This window comes from Ciconia boyciana, chromosome 8, assembly GCF_034638445.1.
Source record: "Ciconia boyciana chromosome 8, ASM3463844v1, whole genome shotgun sequence".
NCBI classification, from domain to species: domain Eukaryota; kingdom Metazoa; phylum Chordata; class Aves; order Ciconiiformes; family Ciconiidae; genus Ciconia; species Ciconia boyciana.
This window is the reverse complement of record NC_132941.1, coordinates 550,577-563,543: the sequence shown is the minus strand read 5'-3', so window position 1 is coordinate 563,543 and position 12,967 is coordinate 550,577. Positions and strand designations below refer to the sequence as shown.

The 12,967-nt window shown below is 71.6% G+C and overlaps 2 protein-coding genes across 2 annotated transcripts; one reads left to right on the top strand and one right to left on the bottom strand.

Annotated features, from left to right (window-relative positions):
* The first annotated feature begins 3,689 nt into the window (after positions 1 to 3,689).
* LOC140655529 (uncharacterized) lies at positions 3,690 to 5,416 on the top strand. Its single transcript, XM_072870213.1, has 2 exons — positions 3,690 to 4,658; positions 5,348 to 5,416. Exons 1-2 carry the CDS (start codon positions 3,690 to 3,692, stop codon positions 5,414 to 5,416), a joined length of 1,038 nt encoding a protein of 345 aa, XP_072726314.1.
* Positions 5,417 to 5,965: 549 nt separating this feature from the next.
* ANPEP (alanyl aminopeptidase, membrane) lies at positions 5,966 to 12,465 on the bottom strand. Its single transcript, XM_072870152.1, has 20 exons — positions 11,225 to 12,465; positions 10,841 to 10,986; positions 10,619 to 10,755; positions 10,408 to 10,534; positions 10,144 to 10,298; positions 9,957 to 10,070; positions 9,661 to 9,804; positions 9,483 to 9,548; positions 9,274 to 9,339; positions 8,897 to 9,069; positions 8,730 to 8,806; positions 8,460 to 8,593; positions 8,269 to 8,324; positions 8,001 to 8,148; positions 7,745 to 7,836; positions 7,455 to 7,565; positions 7,196 to 7,363; positions 6,981 to 7,121; positions 6,741 to 6,822; positions 5,966 to 6,495 (listed from the first exon to the last, which is right to left on the bottom strand). The coding sequence occupies exons 1-20, from the start codon at positions 11,911 to 11,913 to the stop codon at positions 6,337 to 6,339; spliced, it is 2,985 nt and encodes a 994-aa protein (XP_072726253.1). The 5' UTR covers positions 11,914 to 12,465; the 3' UTR covers positions 5,966 to 6,336.
* Between the last annotated feature and the right edge of the window lie 502 nt (positions 12,466 to 12,967).

Here is a 12,967-nt window from a genome sequence, read left to right as displayed (position 1 = left end):
GGCTGCGGGGCCGTGTGCCGGCGTCCCCGGCCGCCCTGGCTTTATGCGGAGCTGGAGGTGTGAAGTGGCACCTTCGTGGCCGGCATCAGCAGCACTTCAAAGGCCGGCTTTGAACATGCGGGTGACGAATTTTACCCCAGCGGTGTGAGGCTGCTCTGTGCTGCCCACCCCCAGCATCCCGTACCCCCCCGCACCGCCCCGAGGATGGGGCTTGGCCCCACGCGGGGGCTGCAGTGGGGGCTGCAGTGGGGGCTGCTGGGGGGGCTGCAGTGGGGTCTCCAGTGGGGGCTGCAGTGGGGGCTGGGGGGCTGCAGTGGGGTCTCCAGTGGGGTCTGCTGGGGGGTCTCCAGTGGGGGCTGCCGGGGGGGCTGCAGTGGGGTGCGAGCGGCAGCAGTGCCAGCTCCGCGTGTCCACGTCCCCGCCACGCAGCGTGGCCCCAGCCTGGCAGCAGCACGGCCCCAGCCGGGCACCCGCGGTGCCCAGCGCGGCTCCGCGGGACGCCGACCCCCGCGCCCGGTACCGGGGGGCCCGGCCCGGCCCGCCCTCCCGCCGCAGGACCCCGCGAACGGCGTTTCGCGCGCCGCCCCCGCTGAGCCCCGGCCCGGGCCGCGGCCGCAGCCCGGTGCCCGCCGGTGCGGCGGAGGGGGGGGCCCGGGCGCGGTGACCCCGCGGGGGGGCGGGGCTGGGAGGGGCCCCCCCGCCGCGTTCCCAGGCCCCGCAGGTGTCGGTGCCGGCGGGTGAGAAGGTTTCCAGGGAAACCCGGCCCCGCCGCGGGAAGGGAAAACCATCAGGGAGCGAGCGGGGGGCGAGGCACCGGCACCGGCACCGGCACCGGCACCGGCACGGCCCCCCGGCAGCACGGCCCCGCGGTGCCTGGCGGTACGGGACCCCCGCACGGCAGTGTGCACGGCCCCGGGGGTGTGGTGGTGGGCACGGGACCCCCAAACCGGGTGTGCACAGCCCCCCCCATACCGGGTGTGCACAACCCCCCCCATACCGGGTGTGCACAGCCCCGGGGTACACGGTGGGCACGGGACCCCCCATACCGGGTGTGCACAACCCCCCCCATACCGGGTGTGCACAGCCCCGGGGTACACGGTGGGCACGGGACCCCCCATACCGGATGTGCACAGCCCCGGGGTATGGTGGTGGGCACAGGACCCCCATAACGGGTGTGCACAGCCCCGGGGTACACGGTGGGCACGGGACCCCCCATAGCGGGTGTGCACAGCCCCGGGGGTGTGGTGGTGGGCACGGGACCCCCATACCGGGTGTGCACAGCCCCCCATACCGGGTGTGCACAACCCCCCCCATACCGGGTGTGCACAGCCCCGGTGTACACGGTGGGCACGGGACCCCCCATATCGGGTGTCCACAGCCCCGGGGGTGTGGTGGTGGGCGTGGGACCCCCCCCATACCGGGTGTGCACAGCCCCAGGGTACGGCAGTGGGCACAGGACCCCCATACCGGGTGTGCACAGCCCCCCCCATACCGGGTGTGCACAGCCCCCCAATACGGGGTGCACACAGGCTCCCCATTATCAGGTATCAGCCACAGACCTGGGCCCGGGGCACAGGGCCGCTGCGGGGCACGGTGCTGGGCACAGGGCACGGCACCCGCAGTGGGGTGCAGGGCCGGCCACTCTCCAGGGAAGCGCTGGCCACAATGGCAAGTGAGCCAGCGCCCTGTTGCTGGCAGGCTCGTGGCTCCCAGTGGTCACGTGAAGCTTGTTCAGTTTCCCGTAGCAATGCCGTGACACGAGGCGATGAGGTAGACCCTGCTTATCGCGCACCGCAGGCCCAGCGCCCCAGCCTGCCATTATCTCCCCGCAGGCACTGCAGACGTGGCACAAAAACGCCAGAATTAATTGCTATAAATCCCCTCTGCGGTCTCGCTGGAGGAAGTGCCGTGCCACTGCCCTGTCCAAGGTCCAAGGCCACCGGTGCCAACCCAGACCTGCGGCACGTCTCTGATGTCACAGGTGTCTGACGCCATCCCAGAGCCCATCTCCGGGGCCGGGGGCTGCAACGGGGGTCCGGCGGCAGCCTGGCCCCAGGAGCGTGGCCGGGTGCTCTGCGGGGTGCTCTGCACCCGACGGCACGGCCCGGGGCACGGCCCCTTCCCCGCGCTGCCCCAGCCCCGCTCCCCCCATTCCCAGGCCCCCTCCTGGGTCTCATTAGCTGATGAGCTCCCGGGTAATGAGTTCTGCGGCCCCGCTGGGCAGGCGCTTCCCACCTCCCTCTGTGTTTAGACAAGTGCTGGAGCACGGCTGGGCTGTGACAGCGCTGGCCGTGGGGTCAGAGCCCCCCCGGGGCAGAGCCCGCAGCCCCTCACTCCTCAGGGGAGATGGAGTCCCCCCACATCCCTCCTGTCCGCGTCGGTGGAGGGTGGGCACAGGGCCGCGGGGTGGACGTGGCGAGGGCACTGGGAGATCTGCGGGGCCTCCTGACGGTGCTGCCAGGCAAAGCTGGCCAAAGTCCTCCCCAGGCAGCCGGTGCCCGCCTTGAACCCGTGCCCCAGGAGCAGCCAGCCCTCCTGCTGAGGGGGTCCCACCGGGCGCTGCTGGGGGCCCTCCCCAGGACACCTTGCTGCCCACCTTGGACCCACCATTCCCGCTCTGGCACCTCCCGGGGGTCAGACATCTGCACGGCTCCTGGCCCTGGCCGTGCGCTCCCGGACCTCCGGCTGGGACAGGGACGACTGGCAGGGATGGTGCCCGGAGGCTGTGCCCAGCCCAGGGGAGAGTGCCACAAAAGCGTCCCGGCAAACGGCCCTCCGCAGCCAGGAGCGCTGCCCACCCCGAGCTGGGCAAGCAGCTGCCTCCCCCTGCTTCTGCTGCGTCCCCCGACCCACGCGCGCAGGCAGGGTCCCCTGCCTGGAGCCTCCTAAAGGGCTCAGCACCCCAGCACCGTGCTGCCCGCTGCCTCCAGCACCGCGATCCCGGCTCTGGGGTTTGCACCAGCTGGACCAGCAGCACAGGGAGCCTCAGCTCCATGCAGGGGGGCACAGCCCGGGGGCTCCCCACAAACACACAGGCTGTGCCTCCAGCTTCTCCAGAGCATGCCAGGAGCTCAGAGAGGCAGGGCTGCATCCCACGGGGCCGGGGAGACCGAGGCAGAACGGCCAGGTGAAGGGACATCACCCGGGAGGGGAGCACACTGGTCCCACCACCAGTGCACCAGCCTGGCTGCCGCACCCCTGCAGCCCCCTGCCCCGCCGGGCAGTTGGTTGGGGCTGGGAGCGCACCCGGGACCCCCGGCCCTCGGGCTGGGAGCTGGGCGGGAGGCAGGTGAGGCGTGGGGACACCGTGGGGTGTCGGGGCTGGCTGCTCAGGGTCCCGCCGCTGGAAAATCAAGTCCCCGCAGCGCAGCCGGCCCCGCAGAGCCGCCATGCGGGGCAGCGCGGGCTCTGGCAGGGCTGGTGAGCACGTTAGCATCTCTCACGGCCGTGTGAATTGGTCCCCGCACACTTCCCAGCGCCGGGCAGTGCCAATTAAGGGCCGGAGGAGTCAGAACTGACACCTCTGCAAATGGGCCCGGCATTCCCAGGCTCCCGGCCGGCCCCAGCCCGGCTCTGTAGGTTTTGACACCTCCAGGCGGTCACAAAGGTGTCGCCTCGCACCCCAGCCCCGCATAAAGCCGGGGCTGCCCAGGCACCCCCAGACGTGGGCGGCCGAGTGGACCCCAGCCATGGCCGGACCCCCGGCCCCACTCCTGCCCCAGGGCCTCCAGCCCCCGGCGGGCTGTGCCCTGTTCCAGGACCGGGCCGGGGCCCTCGCCAGCGCTGCCTCCCCGCTCCCTTCTGCAAAGCCCCCCGGCGCATCCTCGTGTCCCCCGCAGGGCCGGCGGCCAGGGGCCGGGGGGCGGCAGGGCAGCGGGGGCGAGCCGGGGCGGTGCGGGGCCCCGCGGCAGAGCGCCAGCGAGCGGGAGAAGCTGCGGATGCGGCGGCTGGCGCGGGCACTGCTGCGGCTGCGACACTACCTGCCGCCCGCGCTGGCACCCGCGGGGCAGAGCCTCACCAAGATCGAGACCCTGCGCCTAGCCATCCGCTACATCGCCCACCTCTCGGCCCTGCTGGGGCTCAGCGAGGAGGCGCTGGCCCGGCGGCGGGGGGCGGCCCCCCGCCACTGCCCCCTCTGCCCCCAGGGCCTGGGGTGCTGCCAGCCCCCGGATCTCCGTCTGCACCCACCAGCCCCGGCCCCGCGGGGTGCTTCGCCCCCTGGCACTGTGGGCTGGGGGTCACCTCCTCTGGCAGGGACCCCCCCGGAGCTGCACGGGGCTCCCGACATGGGGACAGGGGCCTGGGGGTCACCCCGCTGTGGCCCCGCTGCGGGAGCCCCCCCAGAGGTGCTTGGTGTTCCTGACATGGGGACGGGGGCCTGGGGGTCGCCCCCCTACATCCCTGCAGCGGGGACCCCCTCGGAGCTGCACGGGACCCCTGGCTCCGTCTCCGGGTCCTGGTCATCACCGCCATGCAGCCTCGGAGCAGGGACCCCGCTGGAGCCCCCCCAGCGATGTGCCACGGCCACAGGCACTGGGATGGCTTCCTCCGGCTGCTTGGAGCCTGCGGCCCACCCCCAGCCTCCTGGGGCAGGAACGACGGACACGGGACCCCCTGGGACCCCCGTGCGCGGCTCCCAGCTGCCTGCGCACTGCCAGGTATGCACGGCCCCCTCCTCAGCCCTGCTCCCGCACCCACCGCCCCCGCAGGCAGCGGGGCTGGGGGAGAGCCCGAGGGTGGGCAGGAAGGGGACGGGGACGGGGACGGGGACGGGGGGGGTGCAAGGTCCCTGCGGGGTGTGGGCAGGGCTGCACCAGCAAAGCCACCTGCATGCCGTGGCCGGGGTGTCTGCGTGGGCTGGGGGGCACAGCGTGATGCGCGCTGAGCCGGAGAGCCAGCCCGGGTGCGGGGTGGGGGGCACGGCGTGCGGGGTGGGGGGCACGGTACCACCCCGCGGCCGCTCACCTGACACAGCTCTTTCTGCACAGCTTGGCAGCCCACCAGCCCTGGACAGGCTTGTCTCCCCGGCCCCCCGAGCAGCCCCCGTCCTGCCCAGCCACGCCCCAGCATGGCACTGGGGGTGCTGGAGCTGATCCCGCACCCCCGGCCGGAGAGGCAGCGCGGGGGACGGCAGCGTGGCCGTGCCACAGAGCCGCGCGGGATGGCTACCGGGGAAGGGTTCCTCATTAAAGCTGCCGTGCACCGCTGCACCCTGACTCGTTACTGCAGGACCCCGCTCGCTGCGCCCTGGGCCCGGGGCACCCCAGAGGCTGGCACCCCCCCACGCGCAGCCGGGTGCTGCCTCCGGGCCAGGGGCTCAGTGCCCCCCTCTTAGCCCACCCCGCAGCTCGGAGATGTCCCCAGAGCTGGGGTGACGGAGGGACCCACCTCCCGGGGTCTTCCCCAGCCCCGCTGACCCCTGGAAGGGCAGCTCCCACCCGCCCCGTGGGTCCCGACCCACCCCTGTGCTCAAACCGACCAGCTCCATCCCTTCAGGGACCTGGGCACCCAAGGGGGACGGTCCCCGAGGGGCCAGCTGCCAGCAGCCCCTCCTGCCAGGGCAGCTCGGGACGCCGCAGCCGCCTCCTGCCCGGACCCCGCGGCGGGACGGTGCGGAGGCACCGCGGCCCGAGAGGGAGCGGGCACGCCAGCCCCCCGCGCAGGGTGCGGGGCCGGGGCCCAGCAGGAGAGCTCGCACCCAGCCGTCAGACGGAGGGGCCGGGGGGCTGGCGTCTGCAAAGCCCCAGAGCCACTTAGCACCAGGCTCCTAACGGCCCGGGGGGCTCTGTGTCCCCGGCCCCCATCCCCTGCCCACCGCGGGGTCCCAGGCACTTCCTGACCGGGCCCCGGCACAGCCCCCCAGCCCAGCCCAGCACGCGCCCCGTGCCCCCCAGCATGCAGGGCAGCCGGCGAAAGCTGACGTGCAAGGCTTTATTTACACGGCTCGGGCCTTGCACGAGCCTGCAGAGCCCGGTGCTGCCCCAGGCAGCCGACGAGGGCAGCGGCCCCCCCCCAGCCCGAAGCCCCCCCGTCCCCCCTCTGCTGCCCATCATACAGGCGCCAGGCCCTGCCCGCAGGCAGCGGACCCTGCCCCTCATGAGCAGCGAAGGGCCTGGCCGGGCTGGCCCGGGGGGAGCGCGGGCGCTGCCAGGAGGGATTTGGGGCTGGGGGCCGGAGGGGATGGAGTGAGCAGAGCTGGGGAGTGGGTGAGTGTCCGGCCCGGCCACGGAGCGGCGGGCTCTGGGAGCTTTGGGCTCGGCCCCCGCAGCCCATCCCGTGCCAGCCGGCCCTGCGGCCGGGCCGGGAGGAGGGTGCGCAGCGGCTGGGGCTGCCCGGTTAGCTGGCGGCAGTCTCGCCCTGGAACCAGGCCAGCACCGTCTTCTCGTTCTCCTTCACCCAGGCCATGTTGGCACGGGTCCTCTCCAGCGCCTGCTCCAGCGCCCGCGTCCCCGACCCGAAGCCGACGTCCTGGTTGTCTGCCTTGAAATCCTCCAGCTGCCAGGGAGAAGAGGGGCTGGAGCAGGTGTGGGGCCCCCCCAACAGCCCCCAGCGGCACCCCGGGACGGGGACAGAAGCTGCCCAGACCCCTGGGCACGCGAGGGGCAGGGGCAGGGGCAGGAGCCCCCCCTCCCAAGGGCAGGTTGCAAGGTGCCGGCAGCGCAGAGCCATGCCCCCTGCTCCTGCCGGGGCTGGGGTCCCTGGTGCCCAGTCCCACGGACCCTGCCAGGGTCCAGCCTCACCTGCTGCAGCTCAAACTCCGTGGAGAACCGCTGGGTCACGGCTAAAATCAGCCGGGAGAAGGAGAAGGAGCCGCCCCCGTACCTGGGAGAGCAGAGGGACGGCTGAGCCCGGGGCCCTGGGCAGAGCAGCACCGAGGGCCGGGGCTGCCCCGAGCCGGCACAGCCGGGGGAAGGGACAGTGCCACCCCCCCAAGGGACACAGGCAGACGGGTCCCCCTGCGGCCCCTGCACGGTGCTCACTGGCTGAAGAGCATCTTCCAGTTGCCGCGGATGAAGTCCCAGGCCAGGGACTGCCCCACCACGTTGCTGGCGATGCTGTTGATGGTGGCAGTGGCGTCCTGCTTCCGGATCTTGCTGGGGTCGAGGGTGTACTGCAGGTACCTGGGGGGGGACGCTGCTGGGTGAGGGGCCGGCAGGGGCAGAGCCGTGGTGCCCACCCAGGACCCCGCACCCACCGGTTGAGGATCCAGGGATGGGGGCTGCAGGAGAGGGCCGTGCGGAGCTTGTCGGCCTCAGACACAACACTGGCCTCTTTGAACCTCTGCCAGATGAAGTCCCAGGCCTCCTCCCCGCCCGTGGCCACTATGCTGCAGTAGATGGAGGAGCGCAGGTTCGGGGGGATCCTGTGGGAGAGAAGAGCCGTCTCAGCCGGGAGCCCCTTGTCGTGCCCAGCCCGGCCACCCACCGCAGCACCGGGGCACCCTGGGGACTCACGGGTTACTGCTGACATTTTGCTTCCACTGGTGGAAGTATTCGGTGGCCATGTTCTGGCACTCAGTGAGGCCGTAGGAGCAGGCTGTGCTGATGGCATTGATCTCGTTGTACCTGGGCAGAGAGGGGCCGCCTGGGGCTGGGGACCAGCGCACGGCAGCCGGGCACCAGCCGGATGGTGCCGGGCCGCAAGCGGGGCCGTGCCCTGTCCCCGGCACACGCGGGGGTGACTGTCCCGCTGCGGTAGGGGAGACCCCGGGGGTCCAGCCTGGCCCTGGGGCTGCGGCACTCACTGGTCCATCAGGCCACTGGGGATGGTGGCCCAGTTATTGGTGATGTTCTTGTAGTAGTTGAAGAGGGGCGTCACCTGTTGCCGCATGTATTTCTGGGGGGCAGGAGGACGGTCAGTGTGCGGTGGCACTGGCAGCAGCCCCCCGCCCAGCTCTGGGTGCAGACCCGGCCCCTCGCCCCCATTTCCCCGGCACGGGGCTCTGCCGAGCAGCAGGACCCGCTGCGGGACGGGGGCTGGGCCGCGGTGGCACTGCTCACCGTCATCACCCCGAAGACCTCGCTGCGGTCAAACATCAGCTGGAAGTAATGGAGGTTGTTGAGCGCCGCCTCCCAGGGCATGTACGCCGTCTCCCGGCTCAGGAACCGCGTGGTGTTCAAGGCCAAGGTCACGCTGATGTACTTGGCCCTGCGAGGAGTGCGGGCAGCGTCAGCCCCCCGGCCCCACGGCCGCTGCCCACTCCCAGGGCGCCCACCCCGCCGGTCGCCCTCGCCCCGGCGGGCACCCGGGGCAGCCGGCACAGCTCACCTGGCCAGGTTAAAGGCGTCATCGATGATCTGGGCACGGTTGATCACAGGGATGGCCTGGGAGAGGGCAGAGTTGGCATCGGGGTGCATGGGGTGGGGAGGGTGCGTGGGGGGTGCGGGGTGCATGGGGGGTGTGGGTGCGTGGGCGCATGGGTGGGGGCCCACGCCCCAGCCCCGGCCGGCCCCGTGTACCTGGTGGTCGGTGGAGAGCTGGCTGAGGAGCTGGGCCCAGTTCTCCAGGTCGTAGTTGACGCGGAAGTACCCGCTGACGTTCAGGTTCAGCAGGAGCCAGCCGGGGCTGCTCACCTTGAACTCTGCCTTGGTTTCTGGGAGGGGGAGAGGAGGGTCTAGGCTCAGCCCCCCCACCCCCCCAGCGACCCCCCCGGGGGACCCCGACCTCTGCCAGGGCAGGGGAGGTGGCAGCGAGACCCCCGCTCCCAGCCTGGGCAGGGCACGCCGTACCTGAGCCGTTGGTCAGCCAGTACCTGTCCCCAGACGTGTTGTGCGTCATCCAGGTGACGGGGACGATCCAGGTGTAGCTGTGCCGGGGACAGGCAGGCAGTGGGACCGTCCCTCACCCCCCCGGCCCCCCCAGCCCCCGCGCCGCCGACCATCCCCGCCCCACTCACTTGAAGACGGAGGGTCTCTGCACCGTGGAGTTGGGGTCTAGCAGGAAGTGCTGCTGGATGACGTTGCCGGTGCTGGTGTTGACGGTCACCACGGGGAAGCCCATCTGCAGCGTCCAGCGGTCCATGATGTTGCTGATGGAGTCGGGCAGCGAGACGTTGTTCTTCTTGACGGCCTGCGGGGAGGGCAGCACCGTGGGTCACCGGTGCCAGGGGGCCTGGGTGGGGCACGGGGCTCGGCCGGCGCTGCACCTCTCGCCCAGCACGCGGTGGCCGTATGGCCAGGACCCCGTCCTGCCGGCAGCCCCCCAGAGCCGGGGCAGCGGCGGGGAAGGGGCTGGGTCAGGGGGAGCAGCCGGGAGCAGCCAGCCCCCTCCTACCTCTTGCAAGTGAGCCCAGAGGTCCGTGTAGATGGTGTTCCCATAGGCGAAGGTGTGGAGGTAGGACTGCGGGAGAGCACCAGGGGCGACGGGTGGGCAGGGGCAGGTCCGGGGTGCAGGACACCCGCAGAGCACCCGGGGAGGCCCCTGCCGCGGGCCGCCCACCCCGCACTGGGGCTCGGTGCCCCCCGGCACCGGCAGAGCCTTACCTGCAGCCCCTCCTTGAACACGGCCTCGGTGAGGAAGTCGGAGAGCATCCGCAGCACTGACGCTCCCTGCGGAGATGGCGGGTGAGAGACCCCAGCTGCGCGGGGCACCCCGCAGCCCACCCCACCATCCCGGGACCCCCGCGCCCGGTCCCCGTGGGCCTGGGGCTCGCACGCCCACCTTGCTGTAGGCGATGCTGTCGAAGACCTCGCTGATCTCGGCCGGGGTGTTAATCTCGTCCTCGCGGAAGGAAAGCGGATGGGAGGTGGCCAGGGCATCCGTCGCCATCACCGGGTACACCTCCTTCAGCACCATCAGGTCTTTCTGCAGGGGTGAGGGCCAGCACCTGCCTCAGCCCGGTTCGCACCCTCCTGGCAGCGGGGGCAGCCCCCGGGGGTGCAGGGGTGGAGGGGGTGCCCGCACCCCCTGCCCGCACCCCCTGCCCGCGCCCCCTGCCCGCTGGCCCCAGCACTCACAATGTTCCAGGTGGGTTCCGCCGAGTCCGCGCCCAGGTACTCCACGTAGGAGGCGAAGCCCTCGTTCAGCCACAGGTCGTTCCACCACCGCAGCGTCACCAGGTTCCCGAACCACTGGGGGGGGGCACAGCACCCCATCAGCTGGGCTCAGCCAGCCGGCAGGGCGGGCGGGGGGCCCGGCGGGTACCTGGTGGGCCAACTCGTGGGCGATGACAGTCACCACCCGCTCCCTGTTGCCGATGGAGGAGTAGGTGTCGTCGAGGAGCAGCGAGTTCTCCCGGTAGGTCACCAGCCCCCAGTTCTCCATCGCGCCCGCGTTGAAGTCAGGGAGGCCGACCTGGTCTGGGGGACAGAGGGGTCCCGTTGGCACGCCGCTGCCGGGGTGCCGGACTGCCCACCCCCCCGCATCTGGCGGCTTCTCCCAGGGACCCGGCCACCCCGCGGCACCCACCGGACTTGGGCAGCGGGTACGACGTGTTGTAGTGCTTCTCGAAGAAGTTGAGGATGGGGCCGGTCACCTTGAGCGCGTAATCACCCTGGCCATTGTTGATGGCCATGGGGCGGCCCCAGATGCGGATCTGGAGTGGAGAGACACGGGGTTCAGCCGCTGCCCGGGCTCAGTCCCCTGGGCGGGCGGGGGGTGCCCCCCACCCCCAGCCTACCGTCACGTTCCCTGCCAAGCTTTGCATGTTGACGAACTGGCTGACGATGAAGGCCACCAGGTAGGTGGACATTTTGGGGGTGGTCTCGAACTCGGTGACATTCCAGCTCATCCCGTCTATATCCTGCTGCCGGGTGCCTGTGGGGAGCGGAGGGAGGGGGGTCACCCCTCAGCCCTGCCGGGCACCCGGACCCCCCTCTGGGGCTCCCCCCACCCCACTCACTCTTGGCGGGCATGTTGGAAATGGCCTTGTGGTCGGAGGGGTGGATCAGCGTCACCGTGAAGCTGGCTTTCATGGCCGGCTCATCGAAGCAGGGGAAGGCTTTCCGTGCGTCGGCCGCCTGCATCTGCGTGGTGGCCACCACCTTCCTGCAAGCAAATCCCGTCAGCACCCCGGGGCCTCTGCAGGGGCTGGCACCCCCCCGGGTCCCTCCACTCACCCCGCACCCTCCTCGCTGGGGTGGGATGCGGACAGAGGGGGGCACAGAGGCTCCCCCACACCCACCCCACCGTCCCAGTGGGAGAGGAGCCCCAAACCCGGCCCGTGCCCTCCGCCATCCCCAGGCCAGCCCCACGCCCCCCGCTTGGCCCCCTGCCCTCCACCTACTTGACGCCAGTGCTATCCACGTATTCGCTGCGGTAGAAGCCAGCCAGGTCGTCGGCCAGCTCCCCGGTGAAGATGCTGAAGAGCCGGTAGCGCTGGCCCTGCTGCAGCGGGCTCTCCAGCTTCACCACCAGGTACTGGGTGGGGATCACCAGCCAGGTCCTGGAGATGCGGGGCACGATGGAGCCGTTCACCGCCTGCAGCGAGGCGTGGAAGGACGCCTGCATGGTGTAGTTCAGCTTGTTGCTGTGGATGAGGATGAGGTCAGTGGCTTCCATGCAGACGAAGACCACGCTGCTGTTGCCCGTGAAGATGTACGTGCCGTTGGCATTAGGCATCAGGAAGGGCTGCAGGGTCACCTCGTAGGACTCCGGCATCAGCGTCGTTGGCAGCCTCCACTTGTCCCAGGGGTTGTTGGGGGCAGCGGTGGTGGTGGGGGTGGCAGCGGTGGTGGTGGTGGTGGCCGTGGTGGTGCGGGCGGCCGTGGTGGTGCGGGCGGCTGTGGTGGTGCGGGCGGCCGTGGTGGTGGGAGCAGCCGTGGCGGTGGTGGTGTCGTCGATGCCAGAATCTATCACCTTGTTCTTTTCCTGGGCGTACACCACCGAGAGTGCGATGATGGTGGCCACGGCCCCCAGGCCCAGCACGATGGCCACGATGCCAACGCTCTTGCTGATGAAGAAGCCGGCCGCCATGGCGGGGCTGCGGGACCGGTGCTCGTGGAGGAGGCACTGCTGGGCTGGCGCGGCTTTTAGCCTCTCGCTCCCACGAGGTTTGTTAGTCCAAGTTAATGGGTGAAGTATTAAATGACCATGAGGCTCAGGGCGGTGACGGCCTCTGGGATGAGCTTTCCACCCGCCCGCCTCCCGGCCTTGCAGGAGCACTAACACCCAGCACCGCTGCGGAGGGGGGTAAAACCGGCAGCGTGGGATTGCACCATCAGGGATGGGCAGCGTAGGAGCGGGCACGGGCTGCAGGCCAGGACGCTTGGGGTACCTCTGAGCACCTGCCTGGCCCTGTAAAAGGAGGGACAGAGCGGGTGGTCACAGCCGGCGGCCACGGCCCCGCCTTGCCACAAGTACCTGAGCCCAGCCTCGGGCTCAGTGCCGCCCTGTTTGCCCGCGAGTGACGGGGTCTGTGCCGCCGCCGGGGGCTCCCACCCGCCCCGGGGTCCCACCCGCCCCTCCGCCTGCGAGGGACCTGCTGCTGGGGTGGGGGCGTGGTGGGCGGGGGCCGGCGTCTGCACCCGGGCAGGGGCACGCCTCACCAGGCTGCCCACACACCAGGGGAAAAGCCAGAGGACGCAGGGTGCAGCCCCGGAGGGCCACGGTGGCACGGGTGGAGCCCGGGACCACGCTGGGGAGGAGCCCGCCCTGCCCGCAGGCAAAGTCCAGGGTTGCATTGGCTGGCTCGCTCCTGGAGGTCAAGCTCCGGGCCCCGTGAACCCAGAGCAAGCAGACACGTGCCCGCTGTCCCCAGCCACGGGGCACCCAGCAGCCCGCGCGCACCACGGGCCACGCTTGGCCCTCCCGCCGGCCGCAGCCCGGGCCAGCCGGGGGTCTCAACCGGCACGGCACGCAGCTGGGAGGCAGTGGGTCCTGTGGGCACGGCCTCGCCTGTGCCCCACAGCACAGAGTCCGTGGCCAGGGGCCTGGGTGGAGCCAAGCAAACACACCGGGGCTGGGCACAGGCGCACGGGACGGGGGCACACGCTGCCCGGTGAGAGCTCTGCCCGGGCAGGCAGGGGAG